The sequence below is a fragment of the Mustelus asterias genome, chromosome 3 (assembly GCF_964213995.1).
Source record: "Mustelus asterias chromosome 3, sMusAst1.hap1.1, whole genome shotgun sequence".
In the NCBI taxonomy this organism is placed as follows: Eukaryota; Metazoa; Chordata; class Chondrichthyes; order Carcharhiniformes; family Triakidae; genus Mustelus; species Mustelus asterias.
This window is the reverse complement of record NC_135803.1, coordinates 13,615,303-13,639,198: the sequence shown is the minus strand read 5'-3', so window position 1 is coordinate 13,639,198 and position 23,896 is coordinate 13,615,303. Positions and strand designations below refer to the sequence as shown.

General features: G+C 45.1%; 1 protein-coding gene across 1 annotated transcript in view; it reads left to right on the top strand.

Moving 5' to 3' along the window:
- Window positions 1–6,633: 6,633 nt before the first annotated feature.
- The window catches only part of aadac (arylacetamide deacetylase), a 54,830-nt gene continuing 37,567 nt past the window's right edge, over window positions 6,634–23,896 (top strand). The window contains exon 1 of the mRNA XM_078205188.1: window positions 6,634–6,953. Within this exon, the coding sequence (XP_078061314.1) occupies window positions 6,816–6,953 (138 nt within the window). The 5' untranslated portion in view covers window positions 6,634–6,815. The remainder of the gene's footprint in view (window positions 6,954–23,896) is intronic.

Genomic DNA, 23,896 nt, shown 5'->3' with positions numbered 1-23,896 from the left:
GTTGACTATCTAACTGATCTATGCCCCTCGTTATTTTATAGACCTCTATAAGATCACCCCTACGCCTCCTACACTCCAGGGAAAAAAGTCCCAGTCTATCCAGCCTCTCCTTACAACTCAAACCTTCAAGTCCCAGTAGCATTCTAGTAAATCTTTTCTGTACTCTTTCTTGTTTAATAATATCCTTTTTATAATTGGGTGAGTGGAACTGTACACAATATTCCAAGTATGGACTTACCAATGTCTTGTCTTACTTCACGGTCGAATGAGCGTAAGTTGTCAGCAGCCCGGACTCCTGCCTCTCACTCAGGAGGAATTCCCATCTGAGAGTCCAGCCAGCCAACCTCTGGCCCCTGGATTGACAGGAGCTGCTGGGCACAGAATAATTGGCCACTTAAAGGCCTCAACTGGGGCTAGGGAGTGTGAAATTCAGGCCAAGGTGGCCAGTGAGTAAGCGATGAAATTGGGTATACTGTGTGGCGAACCACGAGATAAATGGAATATGTAGTCACTGAAGTATTGAGTATGGTGCTCTGGCATTGTCATTAGGACCAGAGACCCAGGTTCGATTCCATCCTCGGGTGACTGTGTGGAGTTTGCACGTGTCTTAATGGGTTTCCTCCGGGTGCTGCAGTTTCCTCCCACAGTCCAAAGATGTGCAGGTTCGGTGGATTGGCTACGTTAAATTGCCCCAAGATGCATAGGTTAGGGGGTAAGACCGGAGAGTTGGTTCAGATCTGATGGGCCGAATGGCCACCTTCTGCATTGTAGGGATTCTATTCTATGACTATGGTTACCCAGTTGATTTCCAAATATTTAAATAAATTGGCTGGATTCACATAAGGCACTGTTTTTTTAAAAGATAGTTTCAACTTTTGTAACAAAGAAACTGATTTAATATGGCTGACAGAGGTCACCTAACCATTCTGCAACTGAAGTTGGTCAAGCTTCTGGAAGCCTGCAATTTGGATGACAAATGGACATACCTAGACATAAGCCTCCTGTGGATTTTCATACCAGCTAATGTCAATGATTACTTCAAGAATGAACTGAAGCCTAAATGGCTGTCATCACTGCATAGCCATGATGTGGAGATGCCGGCGTTGGATTGGGGTAAACACTGATATTCAGGTAAGCGTTCTGCAAGGCGGCCTTCACGACACACGACGGCGCAAAGTCGCTGAGCAGAAACTGACAGCCAACGTTCCGCACACATGAGGACGGCCTCAACCGGGATATTGGGTTCATGTCACACTATTTGTAATCCCTACAGCTTGCCTGGACCTGCAGAGTCTCACTGGCTGTCCTGTCTGGAGACAATACACATCTCTTTGGCCTGTCTTGATGCTCTCTCCACTCACATTGTTTGTATCTTAAAGACTTAATTAGTTGTAAGTATTCGCATTCCAACCATTATTCATGTAAATTGAGTTTGTGTCTTTATATGCCCTGTTTGTGAACAGAATTCCCACTCACCTCAAGAAGGGGCTTGGGGCTCCGAAAGCTTGTGTGGCTTTTGCTGCCAAATAAATCTGTTGGACTTTAACCTGGTGTTGTTAAACTTCTTACTGTCATCACTGCATAGCTACATTGCATTTCATCAGGATAGAAATGGAGAGTCTACCGAGGCAATGGCTAACCTGGAGATGTTGATATTCTCTTCCTAGCTCATCAAATGGAAGAATGGAACATTCAAAAATGATTGCTCGGACCTTTGGTATAAAAAAAATCACCCAGGCTATTACACAGTGGCCAAGGTCTGTCCAGACATGAGCTAATCAATTACATTCTGTGGAATACACAATAGTCAGCGAGAGAGAGGGGGTATATGATCCAAATGGCTCACAGCTTTTTGAAATTGTTTCATTACAAAAATTCTGCTTCTTTTGCAGCAGTGTGAAAAACAGCAGGTTCTTGATTAATAAGGGGATCGGGGAAAAGGCAGGAGAATGGGGATGAGAAAAATATCAGCCATGATTGAATGGCGGAGCAGACTCGATGGGCTGAATTTCCTAATTCTGCTCCTATGTCTTATGGTCTTACACAGTAAGAAGTCTCACAACACCAGGTTAAAGTCCAACAGGTTCATTTGGTAGCAAAATCCACTAGCTTTCGGAGTGCTGCTCCTTCGTCAGGTAAGTGGGAGCTCTGTTCACAAACAGGGCATATAAAAACACAAACCCAATTTACAAAATAATGGTTGGAATGCGAATCTTGATTACCTATGTTCGCATTCCAACCATCATTTTGTAAATTGAGTTTGTGTCTTTATATGCCCTGTTTATGGTCTTACAGCAGGGCAGATAACTGTTTTCCCCTTCACTCTCTCTTTATTTGTTAAATTTGGACCCTGTTTGCTTTATATCGGTCTGCGGATGACAAAGAGTGAATTTACCAGACTCAAGAACAGCTTCTTCCCTGCTGGCATCAGACTTTTGAATGGGCCTACCTTACATTAAGTTGATCTTTCTCCAGACCCTACTTATGTCTGTAACACTGCATTCTGCACTCTCTCCTTTCCTTCTCTATGTACAGTAAGCTTTGTCTGTATAGCTCGCAAGAAACAATACTTTTCACTCTATACTAATACATGTGACAATAATAAATCAAATCGAAACAAATCAGAGAGTAGAAATTTCATAGCAGCATTGCCAGGGGGAAAACCACAGACTACAGCTTTCAGAACTGCTTCAACTGTGAGCAGCAAAAGGACTTACAACTTGTGAATTTCTTTATTTATTTGCCTTTTCTTGTTGAAACTTAATTTGGTCAAAAGCTAACCTCCTTTACTTTGCAACTCATGTTTTGCATGCATGTGTGTATATCTTAACTTGGGTGGATTTTTAACACAATAAAAATTGACCCCTTACTCATTTAAACTCAAGGAAACCTGTCTGACTGGGCTATTTGCAGTCAGCACATAAGCAGTGTCTGCGTGGGTTTCGTCCGGGTGCTCTGGTTTCCTTCCATTGTCCATAGATGTGCAGGTTAGGTGGATTGGCCATGCTAAATTGACCCTTAGTATCAGGGAGATAAGCCAGGTAAACACATGGGGTTACGGGGATAGGGCCTGGATTGTTGTTCGTGCTGGCTCAATGGGCCGAATGGTTTCCTTCTGCATTGTAGACATTCCATGAAATAGCAATTCACCCTTTCAAATATCATGAAAAATCTGCTTTGATCAACAGAGGTGAGAGTATTTCCTGCAGTAAACTGTTTGGTTGGATCATGCAATCGCAGAATTAAGCCCATATAATTTTCTTGTTCATTCATGGGACATGGGCATCGCTGGCTGGCCAGCATTTATTACCCATTCCTGGTTGCCCTTGGAGGGCAATTGGGAGTCCACCACATTGCTGCGGCTATGGAGTCACATGGAGGCCAGACCAAGGAAGGTTGGGCAGATTTCCTTCCCTAAAGGACATTAGTGAACCAGATGGGTTTTTCCAACAATTGACAATGGTTTCACGGTCATTGAGAGATTCTTAATTCCAGATAATTTTTATTGAATTCAAATTCCACCATCTGCTGTGGTGGGATTCGAACCCAGGTCCCCAGAACATTAGTTGAGTTTCTGGATTAATAGTCTAGTGATAACACCACTAGGCCACCACCTCCTCATTAAAATGAGAGGCAGTCCTTCCACCCTCTCTCACATGGTGGCAACACTACTTCTAATTCACATCAAATAATTCCAAACAGAACTTCATTGCAGCATGGTCACATTGGGAGTGGGAACATGACTTAATTCACCCCGTGATTAATGTGGAAAAAGATTTGCCAGTAAAAGCATAGGCATTTTGTCAAGCACTGAGCAGAATTCAGGCTGTACATGATGTTGTAAAACCTGAAACACCAGTTCTTCCCAGCTATCATTCCACTGGTGCGTTTTACAAATTAAAATGACATTGTAACGTGAAACGAATAAATAAACATAATTAAAATTTCACTAATCTAAGGCAAGTTGTGTGTGTCAGTCCAGGATTCAGCTGTTGCATTCTTGGCTGTGAACGCGAAGATCACGATGAGAAGATTTTAACTTTCTTTTGTGGGTCCACTCCTTGTGTGGTCAAACATGCCAGTGGCTACAGGCAGGTCCAAATAGACGAGCCTTTGTGTAGCCTTTGTCGCAGTCAATAGGATGTCACTTTTTTTGAAAATATATACTTTCATCATAAAATATCAGAAAGAACATTGCAAACATTTCAAAATAGCCTTTGCACAAAGCGCAATAATATTCAGGTTCTCTGCATGCAGCATGTTGCATAATGAAGTAGTTCAATGCAGTCAAAGAACACAGGAACATAGGAATTGGGAGCGGGAGTAGGCAATTCAGCCCTTCGAGTCTGTTCTGCCATGATCATGACTGATCTTATCCTGGTCTGAACTCTACTTCTCTGCCTGCTCCCCATTGCCCTTCATCGTGCTTTTCAACAGGAACGTATCTATCTCTTTCTTGAACCTGTTGATTGATTCTGCCTCCACTGCACTCTGGGGCAGTGAGTTCCACAGATTCACAACCCTCTGAGCGATATAGCTTCTCCTCATCTCAGTTTTGATTCTACCTCCTCTCACGCTATATCCAAGACCTCTTGTTCTAGACTGGTCCCAGAAGGGGAACATCTGTTCAATGTTCGCCTTATCAATCCCCTTTAGCATTTTATATAGCTCAATCAGATCCCACCCCCCCTCATTGTTTTGAACTCCAGAGAGTACAAGCCCAAGCTACTCAATCACTCAAGAAATACAAAAGAAACATTACAGGCATTTCAAAACAGTCATTACAAATGGTGCAAAGGTCGTTAAGTTTTTTTTTAATGGATCAAGTTGCACTCTAAGGTGTTCCAACTTTTTTTACTCATTTGTGGGAATTGAGCATCGCTGGCTGGCCAGCATCTATTGCCCATCCCTAGTTGCCCTTGTTCAGGGGGCAGTTGAGTCAACCACACTGCTGTGGTTCTGGAGTCACATGGAGGCCAGACCAGGGAAGGATGACAGGTTTCCTTCCCAAAAGGACCTCAGTGAACCAGATGGGGTTTTTCCGACAATCGACAAAAGTTTCATGATCATCAGCAGATTCTTAATTCCAGTTTTCTTTTTCAATTGAATTTAATGGGATTCGAACCCAGGTCCCCAGAACATTAGCTGAGTTTCCAGAATAATAGTCTAGTGACTCCCATGGCCGCTCAATTGTGACACATGCAATATTCACAGTTCACATTCAATATAATTTATGACTTTGATAAGATCAATTTTTTACTGACATTGCATTTATCACTTTATCATGGGAAATGTTTTTGAATTATACAATCACATTATTGTTAGTTTTGGCAGACTCCAGCCAATACGAAACCAAGAAGATTTATTTGTAATTAGCTTATTCCATTGCTCCATACATTAGAAAAGAAACATAGGGGGAAAGGCTAAAAGTTTTTAAAAAAATACAAGTTTAAAATGTAGTTTTTTATTTATTGGTGTCACAAGTAGGTTTGCATCAACACTGCAATGGAGTTACTGTGAAAATCCCCCAGTCGCCACACTCCGGCGCCTGAGAATCAGAAAAACCCGACAGTGCAGAAGGAGGCCATTCGGCCCATCGAGTTTGCACCAACAACAATCCCACCCAGGCCCTATCCCCGTAATCCCACATATTTACCCCGCTAATCCCTCTAACCTATGCATCCCTGGACACATCCCGGCCAATGCACCTGACCCATGGCACGGTGGCACAGTGGTTAGCATTGCTGCCTCACCGTGCCAGGGACCCGAGTTCAATTCCTGGCTTGGGTCACTGTCTGTGTGGAGTTTGCACGTTCTCCCCGTGTCTGCGTGGGTTTCCTCCGGGTGCTCTGGTTTCCTCCCACAGTCCAAAGATGTGCAGGTTTGGTGGATTGGCCATGATAAATTGCCCCTTAGTGCCAGGGGGACTAGCTAGGGTAAACGTATGGGATTGTGGGGATAGAACTTGATTGGGTTTGTGGTCGGTGCATTGGCCTCTGTCTGTGCTGTAGGATTCTATGATCTATGATCTATGACCTTTGGACTGTGGGAGGAAACTGGAGCACCCGGAGGAAACCCACACAGACACGGGGAGAACGTGCAAACTCCGCACAGACAGTGGCCCAAGCCGCGAATGGAATCTGGGTCCCTGGCGCTGTGAAGCAGCAGTGCTAACCACTGTGCTGATGATTGTGATAAATGATAAAATGCTAAATAGTCTAAGTATTTTCTTGGAATAGCGACAGGGGCAGAAGGGCAATAAAGAAATGTGTGGGGGTTATTCCGAAAGGAAATGTCAGTAAGAAAACTTTAAGAGAGAAAATTTGAAAAATCAATGTTTAAGTAGTTTGAATGTTGTGGATTGCTGGGAAATGAAATGCTTTGTTTATGTACGTGGATTTTGATCTTTGCACAGTGATCACCTTGCTGGGTGAAGCAGGTGCCTTAAGGCGCGGCATGTTTGTTGTGATGGGCTCAGAAACTGGGGACTACCCACCTCTGCCTTACTGGGGAGAGGCTGAGAAAGGCGATATGAAATCACAATAAAACTGATCGCCCGGGAGAGCTGAATAAATCAGCTGATATTAACACGTGTTGTTATATCTGTTTGGCAAAAAACACACACACACACACACACACTCATCGACCTGAAACTTTGTCACGTCTTGCGGGACGGCCTCGGTAGGCAGAAATCCCGCAGACAGAGGGAGTTGTGACTCCAGTTGCATCCCCTCGCCTGTATCTGGGATCGAGAGCAAAAGGCGAGTCGCCGGCGCAGAAGGCGAGGAGCAGAGACAGCCAGCCCTCCGGCGGAGATGGGAAGCAAGCTGGTTGCGCTGGCGATAGTCAGTGTGCTGCTGGCGTATTATGTGTACATCCCACTCCCAGAGGCTATGGACGAGAGGTGGAAGTTGATGGTGGTGGATGCTTGTTTTCGAAGTTTGGAACACCTGGTAGGTGCCAAGACCGCACCCCCCCCCCCGTTACCTACCCAATGTACATGCAATATTCCTGCTTGCTTCCCTCCTTCCCCTCTGTTAAAAGCACTGCCGGTGATCTCCAGCTGCTGAGACCCTCACTGCTGAGATCCTCTCCAGTTAGGCAAGGATACCCAGATTAACTCCGAGATAAAGGCAGTTCAAATGGATTAACTCTTATCTGGAGATAACAACTACGTGAGATATTGTCACAGCACGGGGTAGTGAGTGGACAATATTCTTGAAAGCCAGATTGGAAAGATTTTTAGCCCTTTTTCAGAATTCCTACAGTGGGATACCCGTAGGATCATATTAACTCTTTATAAATTGGTGCTGCTCCCTAAACTGTGATGTCCCTTTAACTTAATTCTTAAAACTGCAATCTAATATTTTAAATCATGTAAAATACCGGGGAGTTTATATTTTGTGGTGTGATGTTTTTATTTTAAAGTTTAATAGATCATCATTTATTTATATATATATGTTTGCCTGCCAGTGGTGGGGATGGTACCTTTAGATGGCACAGTGGTTAGCATTGCTGCCTCTCAGTGCCAGGGACCCGGGTTCGATTCCGCCTCGGGTCACTGTTTGTGTGGAGTTTGCACATTCTGCCTGTGTCTTTGTGGGTTTCCTCCGGGTGCTCCGGTTTCCTCTCACAGTCCAAAGATGTACGAGTTAGGTTGATTGGCCATGCTAAATTGCCCCTTAGTGTCAGGGGGATTGGCAAGGTAAATATGTGGGGTTACGGGAATAGGGCCAGGGTGGGACTGTGGTAGGTGCAGACTCGATGGGCCAAATGGCCTCCTCCTGCACTGTATTTTGTGATGATTCCAAGTATTTCCCTGAATATTGCTGCGTTGCTGAAAGCGACAGGATAAATCTCTCCTGCAATCTTCAGGGATGGGTTATTAAATTTCAAATGTGTACAGCTTCATTAGCAGGCAAAGGAATGCTCTCCAGATGTGCCTAACACCTGTCTGTAAAGATCCCCCCCCCCCCACCCCCCAAGGATGGTTGCACATGCTGTACTTTCTCCAGACTTGATTGCAGCGAATGATCTGTTTGATTGACTTTCACCGACCTGCTTATTTGAGACCAAATTTATTTGTGGTGTAGTGATATCGTCACTGGAGTAGCAATCCAGAGACCCAGGGTATTGCTCTGGGGAGAGCTGGGTTTGAATCCTACCGTGCAGATGGTGAAATTTGAATTCTATTAAAAACCTGCACGTGAATATCCTCGGCTGAAAAGGATGCCCTAAATTGGGAGGCATGCAATGCAAAATATCCTCTGTCTCACACCACCCCCTCCCTCTTCCATCATTTTGGCAGTAGCCCAGCTTTTACTTGCTCTCACATTCAAGTTAGCTTGCAATCGATCCAGCAATGCAGGTCCCAGCTGTAATGAGAGAGAAAAAAACAAACTGTGCTGGAAATATTCAGCATGTCTGGCGGCATCTGTGGAGAGAGAGAGACACAGATTTTCCGGCCACGCTCGCCCCGAAACTGGAAAATCCCGCCCAAGGCCAACGGACCCTTCCGTGGTCCCCCCCCCCGCCGTCCGCTCTGATTTCCGTGGCGGGCGGAACGGGAAAACTCCCCTCAACGTTTCCCAATATGACTCTCTGACTTCCGAGGCTGCTGGCTGGGGAGGGAGGCAGTGGCATAGTGGCATTGTCACTCGACCAGTCGACGAGACACCCAGGATAATGCTCCAGGGACCTGGGTTCAAATCCCACCGTGGCAGATGGTGAAATTTGAATTCAATAAAATTAAATATCTAACGATGATGACCGCAAAACCATTGTCGTAAAAACCAATCTGTTTCACTAATGCCTTTAGGGGAGGAAATCTGTTGCCCTACCTGATCTACATGTGACTCCAGGTCTGCAGCAATTTGACTTGACTTATTGTCACCTGTATTGGGATACAGTGAAAAGTATTGTTTCTTGAGTGCTATACAGACAAAGCATACCATGCATAGAGTACATAGGGGAAAAGGAAAGGAGAGAGTCAATATATGGCGGGATTTTCCAGCTGCGCTTGCCCCAAGACTGGAAAATCCCACCTCAGGTCCTGTCCCATCCACTACGATTCCCATGGCGGGCGGGATGGGAAAATTCTGCCCATAGTGTTACAGTCACAGAGAGGGTGTTGGGAAAGATCAGCTTAATTTATGTCCTTTCAAAAGCCTGACAGCAGCAGGGAAGAAGCTGTTCTTGAGTTGGTTGGTACATGACCTCAGACTTTTGTATCTTTTTCCCGACGGAAGAAGGTGGAAGAGAATATGTCTGGGGTGCGTGGGATCCTTGATTATGCTGGCTGCTTTTCTGAGGCAGTGGGAAGTGTAGACAGTGTCAATGGATGGGAGGCTGGTTTGCGTGATGAACTGGGCAACGTTCATGACCCTTTGTAGTTTCTGGCGGTCTTGGTCAGAGCAGGACCCATACCAAGCTGTGATACATCACACAAAAACAGATGTGGTCATTATCACATTGTTGTTTGTGGGAACATGTGTGTAAATTGGCTGCTGTATTTCCTGCGCTGTTGTAATATCAAAATCATAGGGGTTACTGTTGACCAGAAACTGGGCGGCATGGTGGCACAGAGGTGTGCGGAATGGTAGCACAGTTGTGGGCAGCACGGTGGTACTTGTGGGCGGCACAGTGATTAGCTCTGCTGTTTCACAGCGCCAGGGACCCGAGGTCAATTCCAGCCTCGGGTCACTGTCCGTGTGGAGTTTGCACGTTCTCCCCGTGTCTGCGTGGGTTTCCTCCGGGTGCTCCGGTTTCCTCCCACAGTCCAAGGGTGTGCGGTTAAGGTTGATTGGCCATGCTAAATTGACCCTAGTGTCAGGGTAAATATTTGGAGTTGTGGGAATAGGGCCTGGGTAGGTTTGTGGTGCAGACTCGATGGGCTGAATGGCCTCCTTCTGCACCGTAGGGATTCTATGATTCTATGAATTAGACTCGACTAATAAATGCTGAGACTATAGGAGCAGGTCAAAGGCTGGGAATCCTGTGGTGAGTAGCTCACCTCCTGACTCCCAAAGCCTGTCCACCATCTGCAAGGCACAAGTCAGGAGTGTGATGGAACACTCCCCCTTTGCCTGGATGAACGCGGCTCCAGCAACACTCAAGAAACTCAACACAATCCCAGGACACTCCATCCATCACCTTAAACCTTCACGCCCTCCACCACTGCTGCACATGTGCACCATCTACAAGATGTACTGCAGCACCTTCCAAACCTGCAACCTCTGCCAGCTAGAAGGACAAGGGCAGGAGATGTATGGGAGCACCTGCATGTTCTCCTCCAAGTCACTCACCATCCTGACTTGCAAATATATCACCGTTCCTTCAGTGTCGCTGGGTCCAAATCCTGGAACTCCCTCCCTAACAGCACTGTGGTTGTACCTACACCTCAGGGACTGCAGCAATTAAAGAAGGCAGCTCACCACCACCTTCTCGAGGGCAAAATATGAGCGGGTGACATCCAAATCCCTTAAAATAATTTTTAAAAGCTACTCCTCGGAAAAAGGTCGTCCATTCACCACAAAGCACCTTGGTATATCCCATATTCATGAAAGGTTAAAAATAAATGTAACCCTTTGTTGTTCAGCATTGTGGTGATTTGTCACACTTGAGTCTTTGGGGATACAAGAGCAATACCACAGGTATCACTGTGAGGTCAACTGGTATCTGCAATCTTTGTTGTAAATCCCTAGAATCCCTACAGAGCAGAAAGAGGCCATTCAGTCCATCAACTCTCGAAGGAGCACTGTTCTTAGGCCCACTCTTCCCCACCCTAGAATCATAGAATCCCTACAGTGCAGAAGAAGACCATTCAGCCCATCGAGCCTGCACCGACAACAATCACACCTTTTCTGAGAAAGGATGTTCTTGCTCTCGAGGGAGTGCAGCGAAGGTTTACCAGGCTGATTCCGGGGATAGCGGGACTGATGTATGAGGAGAGATTGACTAGGTTAGGATTGTTTACGCTGGAGATCAGACGAATGAGGGGGGAATCTCATAGAGACTTATAAAATTCTAATAGCGCTAGACAGGGTAGATGCAGGGAGGATGTTCCCGTTTGTGGGGGAGTCCAGAACCAGGGGTCAAAGTCTGAGGATTCGGGGTAGACCATTTAGGATTGCGATGAGGAGACATTTCTTCAGCCAAAGAGTGGTGAGCCTGTGGAATTCATTACCACAGGAAGTAGTTGATGCCAAAACATTGAATGTATTCAAGAGGCAGCTGGATCTCGCACTTGGGGTGAATGGGATCAAAGGAAAAAGCAGGATTAGGCTATTGAGTTGGACAGTCAGCCATGATCGTGATGAATGGCACAGCAGGCTCGAAGGGCCAAATGGCCTCCTCCTATGTTTCTACACCCAAGTCCTATCCCCGTAACCCTATGTATTGACCCTGCTAATCCCCCTAACACTCTATCCCCGTAACTCCACACATTGATCATGGCCAATCTACCTAACCTGCACATCTTTGGGCTGTGGGAGGAAACCAGAGTTACCCGGAGGAAACCCAGACAGAGAAAGTGCAAACTCCACACAGACAGTGATCCGAGACTGGGAATTGAATCCAGGTGTTTGGCAGTGTGAGGGCAGCAGTGTTAACCACTGTGCCACCCCAAGGACTTGAACTTGTACAGTGCTGTTTATATCCTTTCCTTACAAAAGTCACAGAGACTATAATTCAAAAGTACTTCAGTGTTGCAAAAATGTTTTGGTCCAGGCATTGTGAAAGGCTTTCATAGAATTGCAAGGCCTTTCCTTTTTATTCTGCAGAGAAACAGAGCTGCCAACATGTGAAAGGCAAGGTCTGACAAACAGCAATGTGGACAGTGACTGGTTAAGCTGCGCTGGTGTTGGATGGGCAATGTCATCACAGATTATGCACTCCAGTCTCTGGAGTGTGGTTTGAACCTCTGACCTTCTGATTCAGTCGGCAAGAGCCACGTAAAAATGCTGCCAAAGTCACTTTGAAAGGAATCCAATTAATTTCTGCACTTGTATGAAGATGTGCAACCCGCATCACTTGAAGAGAGAGTGGAGCTCTGCACTTGTATTCTCATCCAGCGTATCTGCTTCTGTGTGGCAGCAACTTTTGGCTAAGATCAAGTGTAGTATGGATCGCCTGCACTTGGTTGAGGTCATTAGGTTAAGCTGAGGCTTCATATGTTTCATGTGAAGCAATTTTTAAAAGCGGCATCTCGGCCTTTTGGCTAAGATGCAAATGAGCTCAAGTCTTGGAGGAGGATCCTCCCCCTTCTCCAATCAGCTTGACTCATGTAGATCAGGCCCAGGACAGGGTGGTTTTGGTCTCCCGTCCTGTCTTGTCAGCCTGGATCGGAAATGTCTCAACTTGTTGAGACTCTGAATTTGATTTGATTGAATTGGAAAAGTATTAAAAAAAAAATTTCTAACAGTGGCAAAGTAATCAACAGTGAACTGCTTTCACTTTTATTGTTGAAAGGTTTCACATTACCTCCTTTGAGTTCAGGTGGCCCTGTATGCCCAGACAAACAAGCAACAAAACAGGAAACCAGGAACAAAAAAAATAATTTCGTAGATTCATAGAGTCCTACAGTGCAGAAGGAGACCATTCAGCCCATTGAGTCTGCACCATCAACAATCCCATCCAGGCCCTATCCTTGTAACCCCATGCAATCCCCCTGACACGAAGAGGAAATCCCACCCAGACCTGTTCCCCGTAGCCCCAAGTATTTACCCCGCTAATCCCCCTAACCGACACATCTTGGAACACTAATGGGAAATTTAGCGTGGCCAATCCATCTAACCTGCACATCTTCGGACTGTGGGAGGAAACCGGAGCACCACGCAGGAAACCCGCGCAGACACGGGGAGAACGTGCAAACTCCAATTTAATGCGAAAAGGTGCCTCACGGCAGCATATGAGAAAAAAATGACACTGAGTAATAGAAGAAGATATTCGGGGAGTTGGGTTAGGGAGTATAAAGGCGTGGAGTGAAGGATATTTTGGAGTTTAGTGCCTCGCTAGTAGAAGGCATGCCTGTCATTGTTGGGAATAAATGCTGGGAATGCACAGGAAATCTGAATTGGAGGAATGCAGAGACTGCAGAGGGCAGTAGGGCTGGAGGTTTCAGAAATGGGGAGAGTGAGAGCGTATGGGGCATCTTAACTCAATGTTCTTAACATTCTCTTCTTCATAATGTTGAGATCATCCAAAATTGCTGTACTAGCCTCACAGCACCAAGGACCCGGGTTCGATTCCTGGATTGGGTCACTGTCTGTGTGGAGTTTGCACTTTCTCCCCGTGTCTGCGTGGGTTTCCTCCGGGTGCTCCGGTTTCCTCCCACAATCCGAAAGATGTGCTGGTTAGGTGGACTGACCATGTTAAATTCTCCCTCAGTGTACCCGAACAGGCACCTGAGTGTGGTGACTCGGGGATTTTCACAGTAACTTCATTGCAGTGTTAATGTAAGCCTATTTGTGACTAATAAATAAATTTTACTTTACTTTTATCTCCCCCAGGCTCACAGGCCTCTGAGATATTTGCACTCCACTAATCATTTTCTTTTGAGCATCCCAGTTTTAGTTGCCTGACTGTTGATTGCCGTGCCTTCAGGTTACCTGTCCCTAAGCTCTGGAATTCCCTTCCTCAACCTCTGTGATTTCCAATGTCATTTTCTTCCTTTAAGGCACTCCCTGAAAACCTCTGAACTCTGCTAAGCTTTTGGTCACCTGACTTAATATTCCTTTCTGTAGCTTGGAGCCGTGTATTGTTTATCAATGCCTCTGTGTCTTACTTTGGGACATTTTACCTCAAAGGTGCTATATAAATAAATATGTGCATTTGTTGGTCTTGTCTAAAAAGAATGAGACCAGCTGGTAAGACGGTGAACAAAGCGATGATGAGTGAACTGCACTTACGTAGAACATAGAACTGTACAGCACAGGAACAGGCCTTTTGTCCCACGATGTTGTGCGGAACATGACGCCACATTAAACTAATCCCTTTCGCCTGCCCTTGGTCCATATCCCTCTATTCCTTGTGTATTCATGTGCTTATCTAAAAGCCCCTTAAATGTCCCTATCGCATCTGCCTCCACCACCACCCCTGGCAGCACCTTCCAGACACCTCCCACTCTCTGTGTAAAAAAACTTGCCCCTCACATTTTCTTTGAACTTTCCCCTCTCACCTTAAGTGTATGCCCCTCTAGGATTAGACATTTCAACCCTGGGAAAAGATTCTGACTGTCAACCCTATCTATGCCTCTCATAATTTTATAGACTTCCATCAGGTCTCCCCTCAGCCTCCGCCGCTCCAGAGAAAACAACCCTAGTTTGTCCAGCCTCTCCTTATAGCTCACACCCTCTAACCCAGGCAGCATCCTGGTAAATCTCTTCTTCCCCCTTTCCAAAGCCTCTACATCCTTCCTGTAATGTGGCGACCAGAATTGAACGCTATACTCTAAGTGCGGCCTAATCAAAGTTTTATAAGTATGACATCCTTCGGAGCAGAGTTTTGGACACACTGAAGTTTATGGAAACCATAAGACCATAAGATATAGGAGCAGAATTAGGCCATTCAGCCCATTGAGCCTGCTCCACCATTCAATCCTGGCTGATATGATTCTCATCCCCATTCTTCTGCCTTCTCCCCGTAACCCTTGACCCCCTTATTGATCAAGAACCTATTTATCTCTGTCTTAAAGACACTCAATGACCCGGCCTCCACAGCCCTCTGTGGCAATGAGTTCCACAGATTCGCCATCCTCTGGCTGAAGAAATTCCTCCTCATCTCAGTTTTAAAGGAGCGTTCCTTCACTCTGAGGTTGTGCCCTCGGGTTTTAGCCTCTCCCACTAGTAGAAACATCCTCCCCACGTCCACTCTATCTAGGCCTCTCAGTATTCCGTAAGTTTCAATTCGGTCCCACTCTCATCCTTCTAAACTCCATTGAGTATAGACTCAGACTCCTCAACCACTCCTCATATGACAAAGTAGGTTGGCTGGTGAGTTGGAGGATTGAAGGAGTCCAGTCTTTTTCTTACTCTTTCATGGGATGTGCGCAGCCAGCATTGATGAGGTTATTCCTCAAGTTGAGTATAAACTTGGTGAGATTATACTCCAGTTCTGCCACTTTCCCATGTTCAGAACATCATGTTAAATCAGCATTGGGGGATAAATATGATCCATGTGATCCTGATATGATATGATCCATGTGATCCTGCTGCAACATTTTTTCCTGAAAGAAATGCTGGGATTGCCGGCCTTTCAGAATTCTCCTGGAGTCTCCAGTCATTGAAGATTAATCTCCAGGACACCGCTGTGAACAAGCTGGGAGAAAAATCATTGAAGAATGAAAACAAAAAGATTCATTTCCTTTGAGCATTTTGCTGCTTATTAGTTCTAACACTATTGGAGACAGGGTTAAAGGGCTGTGTGATACAGAATCAGGAGTCTTCCAATCAAGGGGAGGTGATGGCCGAGTGATATTATCCCTCGACTATTAATCCAGAAACTCAGCTAATGTTCTGGGGACCCGGGTTCGAATCCCACCACGGCAGCTGGTGGAATTTGAATTCAATAAAAACAATCTGGATTTAGGAATCTACTGATGACCATGAAACCATTGTCGACTGTTGGATTCACGAGCTCGCTCATTGAGCTGTTCTCCAGGGACTGGTTTGAATGCATTTTGAGTACATAGTGATTCACGAATGTCCTTTAGGACATCTGCTGTCCTTACCCGGTCTGGCCTACATGTCACTCTAGAGCCACAGCAATGTGGTTGACTCTCAAATGCTCTTGGGAACTGGGCAACAAATGCTGGCAAGTCAGTGACACCCAGGTCCCACAAATAAATAAGAAATAAGGAGAACTATTTGTTTCCCAATTGATATTTGGTGACCCGGAGAGAGAGAATGTGGGGACAGGATGGCTGGAGACAGGAGGTCCTGCAGTGAAACATCTGAGCGTGTGTCCAATCAGTGTTAACCTACGGGTGCATACATCTCGAATCTGAACTTGGAATTTCCATCCATTTCCATCGTGTGGAACTCGCATTGACCTCCACAAACACAAATTCATGCTCAAACGGATGACACTCCATGTCAGGGGGATAAATTCCTCAAATCTGCTTCCTGTAGCACCAATGTTCTTGGAGCCATGGCACTGGCAGAGATTCCCATTCATCCTCTCTGAATTGTCGAATCCGCGTTTATTTGCAAGGCAAGACAGAGTACATTAAACAATCCTCCGCCATTGTGTCCAGTATATGGAGAGGCAGTGGTGGAGTGCTATTGTCTCAGGACTGGTAACCCAGAGACCCAGGGTAATATTCTGGGGACCCGGGTTCGAATCCCACCACAGCAGATTGTAATATTTGATTTCAATAAAAATCTGGAATTAAGAATCTACTGATGACCATTAAACCATTGTAGATTGTCATAAAAACCCATCTGCATCACTAATATCCTTTCGGGGAGGAAATCTGCCATCCTAACCTGGTCTGGCCTCCATGTGACTCCAGACACATAACAGTGTGGTTGATTTTCAAAAAGACCTCTGAGATAGAGGGCAGTTAGGGATGGGCAATATGTGCTGGGCCCAGCCAGCAACACCCACATCCCGCAAATCAATGAATAAAAAAAGCATAAAGAATATCCATGAAGGATATCTTTTGGAAGTAAAACTGAAACTGAGATTGCTTTGGAGATGAATTCCAAATTATTGAAGCCGTGCTCAACTGGGAGGCATGGTGGCACAGTGGTTAGCACTGCTGCTTCACAGCGCTGGGGACCCGGGTTCGATTCCTGGTTTGGGTCACTGTCTGTATGGAGTTTGCATGTTCTCCCCGTGTCTGCATGGGTTTCCTCCGGGTGCTCCGGTTCCCTCCCACATTCTGAAAGATGTGCTAGTTAGGTGCATTGGTCATGCTAAATACTTCCTCAGTGTACCTGAACAGGCGCCGGACTGTGGTGACTGGGGGAATTTCACAGTAACTTCATTGCAGTGTTAATGTAAGCCTTACTTGTGACGAATAAATAAGTTTTACTTTAACTTCTGACCCTGGAATATTTTTGCTCCTGATGTTTTTGTGATAATGATGTGGGATTGTTTCACAACAACTTAATCGGAAACTCTGGCTGGGATTTTAGCGACACGTCCGCCCTGATTCCGGGGGCGGGCGAGGCCCGGAGAACGGCATTCTCTGTTGGCCTCGGGCGGGATTGTACGGACCTTGGGTGGACGTGCTGGTAAAATTCCGCCCTCTGTCAATGTCTCATCTGAGGGACAGCACGCACCCCTGACAGCACAGCACTCCCTCCTAGCACCATACTGGTGTAAAAGTAATGAAAGGGTTACTCAAATAAACCAGCAGTGCTCTAACTTATCATTGTTCTTTATGTTTCTTTTTGATCAGCATTATGTACTCAAAATGTGTTCAAACCAGTCCCTGGAGAACAGCTCAATGAGTGAGCTCTTTATGCATTGTTTTATAATTGAAAATTCATAAAATCCCAACGTACTCTGTATTTCTGAGGCTGAATCTCAGCCAATTTTATTTCCCACCTGACCTTTACAATACAGCCTCACAACAGCAGGAGAAGAGGAGGGCGGGGTGCAATGTCATGGGATAAACTGGCATGGCTTTCCAGTGCTAGAATTGGACACAAGGATTTCATAAGACTCTAATCCAGTACTCGCAGCTAAAAGTAGCATATCGCTCCGAAAGCGGATGTAAACATTGTAATCTGAGCATTAGCCTTATGAAGAACTCTTTGATAAGTTTTCCTTCTTTGTTGGAAGTTTGGTTTACATCCCGCCAACGCAGCGTCAATTTGTAACTGAAAGGTGGCAGATACTAATGAAGCAAAAAAAGTGAAGCTAATGAGAATTGTTTGTCTATCTTTGCAAATGGCAGTCTATGGTTGCCACATGTTATCATTTTATATTCATCAAAACAGCATCAACTTTGCATTATTGGTAGTATGTTTTATTTATCTTAGAATCATTGAAACCCTACAGTGCAGAAGGAGGCCATTCGGCCCATTAAGTCTGTGCCGACCACAATCCCACACAGGCCCTTTTCCCGTAACCCCACATATTTACCCCACTAATCTCCCTGACACTAGGGTCAGTTTAGCATGGCCAAGCAACCTAACACGCACATCTTTGGACTGTGGGAGGAAACCGGAGCACCCGGAGGAAACCCACACAGACACGGGGAGAACATGCAGATTCCACACAGATGGTGACTCGAGGCTGGAATTGAACCTGAGTCCGTGGCGCTGTGAGGCAGCCGTGCTAACCACTGTGCCACCGTGCTGCCCGATTTAGTCCCAATTTCATCAGCTTTTTGCAGCACTTAAAAGTCAGCAGTGATTCAAATGCCTCTTAGCTTTATTACCCATGGCTGGAGTCAGGGGAATTTAACTGGCAAGGTCATATTTATTGCCCATCCGTAGTTACCCTCTGACGGGACCTTGTCTCGATATAGCTAATTCCCAGCTCAGGCAGCTCCAAGTCAGCTAAATTGCTATGGGCCTGACGTCATACAAAGAAAGACCCAGACTGGGTAAGCTCGGCAAGTTGCCTTCTCTCGAGGATAGCAGTGAGCCAATGGATTTTTATATCCTTCCAGTAACGCCTTGGTGTATTTTACTGATCACAGCATCTGATTTTCATAAACTTGAGATCAAAGTTTCAAACAGTAGCAGGATTTGAACTCAGGATTTGTTTTTTTTTTACAATTTTTACTCCATTCTTTAAGTTGGAAAGCCAAGGCTCAGAATGGACCGGGCAGATCCAAATTCATTCCTTGCTTTCTCCAAAAACCAAATTCAAATTGAATCCAATTCACAATCCCCACAAGAGAGACAAACAAGATCCAAGCTGACAAGATATGCCATCGCACCCCATGTTGGGCTCGATCTGACGCTTAATCTTAGCCAAAAGGCCGAGAAGCAAGCTCATGTTCTCTTTATTATAATGTACAGTAACGGAATCATTACACTACCATATCCTTTTCCAAAAAAAGAATTTGCCAATGGCACATCTTTCTAACAAATACTGATCCCAGACCACTATTTATTTTGTTTTAGCACAGCTCCTCAACTATATTTTTTAATTAGTCCATGCAATCTAGTTGTTCCTGTGAGATTGAGATGAAATTTGCTGAAGGCCATCTCCTCATTCAAGTCTGGTGAATGATTTGATTTGATTGAATTGGATTTATTAATGTCACATGTATTAGTATACAGTGAAAGTTATTGTTTCCTCCCATGCGATACAGACAAAGCATACCGTACATAGAGAAAGAAAGGAGAGGGCTCAAAATGTAGTGTTACAGTCCTAGCTAGGGTGTAGAGAAAGATCAACTTAATAGGAGGTAGGTCCATTCAAATGTCTGATGGCAGCAGGGAAGAAGGCACGGTGGCACAGTGATTAGCACTGCTGTCTCAAGCGCCAGAGATCCAGGTTCGATTCCCGGCTCGGGTCACTGTCAGTCTGCATGGGTTTCCTCCGGGTTCTCTGGTTTTCTCTCACAGTCCGAAAGATGTGCTGGTTTGATGCATTGGCCATGCTGAATTCTCCCTCAGCGTACCCAAACAGGTGCAGGAGTGTGGCGACTCGGGGATTTTCACAGTAACTTCATTGCAGTGTTAATGTAAGCCAACTTGTGACTAATAAATAAATAAACTTTACATAGAAAAGGAAATGAGAGAGTGCAGAATGTAGTGTTACAGTCATAGCTAGGGTATAGAGAAAGATCAACTTAATATGAGGTCGGTCCACTCAAAAGTCTGATGGCAGCAGGGAAGAAGCTGTTCTTGAGTCGGTTGGTACGTGATCTCAAATTTTAGTATCTTTTTCCCGATGGAAGAAGGTGGAAGAGAGAATGTCCGGGATGCGTCGGGTAGATGATTCCAGGATTATTTCAGAGATGAATAGGACACTCTCCCCCGGTGTCTAACCTGACTGAAGCAGATGATTTGTTCGTTATCGTACTGCTGTTTGTGGGGAGCTTGCTGTGGTCATATGATCAGAATAACAGGCCGGAGCTAAGCTGTTGGCTTCTGGCATTGTCCGATTGTCAGCATGAATCAGTACACACTGTCTGAGACCAAATGTAAAGTTAATGAGTCAGTTTTTTCACTGGGATGCCTTTTAACACTGAACTGGTGCACTTCAAGATTTTAAAGGAGCTAGTTTGCTCTATAAAGAATGTGATAAATAGGAGTAGGCCATACAGCCCATCAAACTTCTACCTCAGCTGCATTTTCTGCCTTATCTTTTCATTCCCTCGTGTTCAAAAATCTACATCGATATACATCAATAATTGTACAAATTCATGAGCATCCGGACGATGCAATTTCTCCTCCCCTCAGATCCAGAATGGCCAATCCCTTGTTCATAGAAATGAAATCATAGTAACCTTACAGTGCAGAAGGAGGCCATTCAGCCCATTGAGTCTGCACCGAGAACAATCCCACCTCGGCCTCATCCCCACCACCTGACACATTTACCCCACCATTTCTCCAACCTACACATCCCAGGACACTAAGGAGCAATTTAGCACGGCCAATCAACCTAACCTGCACATCTTTGGACTGTGGGAGGAAACCGGAGCACCCGGAGGAAACCCACGCAAACACGGGGAGAATGTGCAAACGCCACACAGACAGTGACCCGAGCATCGAACCCAGGTTCTTAGAGTTGTGAGGCAGCAGTGCTAACCACTGTGTCACTGTGCCACCCCTAGACGATGACTCTTTGCTCTTAAACAGAGGAAAAGCTTCTCAGAAAAGCCTTTTAAGAATCTTACATGTAATTAGAATTCTTCTAAATTCCAGAGAATATCGGCCAATTCTACTCAATTTCTCTTCGCAGGACAATTAGCGCAACAAGCCCTTGTTTCACTCTTTCCAAAGCACCCATATCCTCCCTTGGGTAAGGAGACCAAAACTATCGTGAGGTCTCACCAAGGCCTGAGATAATTGCAACAAAACTTCCTTAATCTATACTCTTCACCCTTCTGCAATAAGGGCTAATGTACTATTTGATTCCCCAGTTGTATCTAAATACATGTAGCATTCTAAACAAAACAGTTGAACCGAGCACAAATAGAAATTAAGTACAATCTGTAGCCAATACAGAGACATGGCTACAGGATCTCATAGATCGGGTCCTGAATATTGATGGGTATGTGACATTTAGCAAGGAGAGGAAGTTAACAGAAGATGGAGGGGGGCCTCTGTTAATTCATTTTGTTTTTATTTGTACATGGGCGTTGCTGGCTGGGCCAACATTTATTGTCCATCCCTGAGGGCATTTGAGAGTCAACCACATTGCTGTGGGTCTGAGTCACATGTAGGCCATGTTTCATCAGAAGTAACTCTTCAAATGCAAACAATAAAAATAGAATAAAACTTATTCCAACTTATAAATCAAAGAAAGGGTTTAATAAAGAAACATCATTACTCCAAACTTGGGGTCTCGCCCTGGGCCACTCCAAGCTCCCCACAATGCTACATAGTTTCTTATTTATAGTGAATCAGCTGGTTAGCTGACGATTACATCACTCTGTAATTGGTTCCATGGTTTACTCACCATGTTCCCATTGGTCACATTATATCCAATACAAAGTTGTCACCGGTTACATTCTAACACGCCCGACCAGGTAAGCTCGACAGATTTCCTTCCCAAAGGACATTAGTGAACCAGATGGGTTTTTACGACAATTAACAATGGTTTCATGGTCATCAGTAGACTTTTAATTCCAGATTTTTTTTTTTACTGAATCCAAATTTCACCATCTGCCGTGGCGGGATTTGAACCCGGGTCCCCAGGAAATTTCCCTGGATCTCTGGATTACTAGTCCAGTGACAATGCCACTATGCACTTGCCTCCCCAATTAATGATGGGTGGGTTGACCTCTGAGGAAAGTCTGGACAGGTTAGACCTGCGTTCTCTGGAGTTTGGAAGAGTAAGAGGTGCCTTGATTGAAACCATTAAGATCCTGATAGGCCTTAACAGGGTGGATATGGAGAGGATGTTTCCTCATGTGGAAGAATCTAGAAATAGGTGTCATTGTATGAGTTTTAGAACTCTCTTCCTAAAAAGGTGATAGAAGCAGTGTCTTTGTATAGATTTAAGGCAGAGGTGGATAGGTTCTTGGTAAACAAGGAGGTGATAGGTTATCAGGGGTAGGCGGGATGCAGATTTGAGGTTGTTATCAGGTCAGTCATGATCTTAACAAATGGCAGAGAAGGCTTGTGGGGCTGTATGGCCTTATCCTGCTCCTAATTTACATGCTTGTATGTTCTAATTGCTTGCTGCACCTTCATGTTAGCTTTCTGTGATTCATGTTTCCCTCTGTTTACCAATACCTACCAGATTGTCTCCTAAAAAAATCTGCTTTTCCTCCGATGAAAATGCATGGCTAGAATTTTCCAGCCATTCACGCCCCATTGCCGCTGCAAACGAGGATGGAGAATTTGGTGTTCATCCACGTCTCTGTTCATAGCAGCAGGACCAGAGAATCCCGCCGGTGTGAATGGCCAGAGACTCCCACCAGTGTGAATGGCCAGAGACTCCCACCGGCGTGAGTGGCCAGAGAATCCCGCCGGCGTGAATGGCCAGAGAATCCCACCGGCATGAATGGCCAGAGAATCCCGCCGGCGTGAATGGCCAGAGAATCCGTCGGCGTGAATGGCCAGAGAATCCCGCTGGCGTGAATGGCCAGAGAATCCTGCCGGCATGAATGGCCAGGGAATCCATCGGCGTGAATGGCCAGAGAATCCCGCTGGCGTGAATGGCCAGAGAATCCTGCCGGCATGAATGGCCAGGGAATCCATCGGCGTGAATGGCCAGAGAATCCCGGCCCATATTTTTCAATTTCCCTAATTACTGTGAAATCATGTTTGCCGAATTTATTATACATTTTTTAAGAAAGTAACAAGCACTATGGATAAAGGGGAACCTGTAGATGTTGTGACAATACTGTGCCTTTAAGAAATGTACTTTAATCATGTTCTTTGCAGGGGTTTTTAAAAGCAGGTCTGGCATTTTTGTTTTGACGCCATGTTATCTGTAACCGGTATCTTTTATTGTTGCTGGAGCAGGATAATTGAAGCAATGTTTATTTTTAATCTGGCCTAATGCAGTGTCCTAGGGTTTTAATGACCCTTTTGAATTGCTGGTGGTGAATGATTGACAGGTCAGGGGATGCCTGAGGGACAGTTTTTTTTCCACAGCAAAGTCCAAGGGTTTAGTGTTATTTTGGCTGAGAGGCTGTTTGGACTTGAGACAGGACGTATTGTTTCTTGTTTCTCTCCCTGGTGTTAGAAATCCAGCTGTCCGTGGGTTGCTAGCTAGAGGCTGGAGGCAAGCAATGTCTCTGTCCCTCACTCTCACTCGAGGCATGCTGAGGGTTCCAGGACTGGGAAGCCTCAGTTGTAATCCAATATATCATAGCAAGTGTTGAAAAGCTGCAAAATCCTGTGTCACGTGAGCACACTAATTTTTTTGTGCCAAGTCTGAGAAGGGGTGTACGCTTACAGGATGTTGTTTGACTTGGAACATTACAGTTAGCTGGCTGTTATGGTTTATACTGCATCATGCTTAAAATTTATAATTGGTAGAAGTTACACAAATTTTTAATTTATATTTTAACTGTGTTCTTTCTTAAATAAACTTTGTTTGATAAAGGTTTCCTCGCGGGTCACCTGAATTATATCTGGAGTGAAACACCTTATGGCCCACCCTAATGCCAAAATCAAAGTGCAAAGCTTATGGTCTAGGCTGACTTTGTAAAACACCTTTCTGGCCTGGATCATAACAATATGTCATACTTAGATTTTCAAAAGGCATTTAATAAGAATCATAGCATCCCTACAATGCAGAAGGAGGC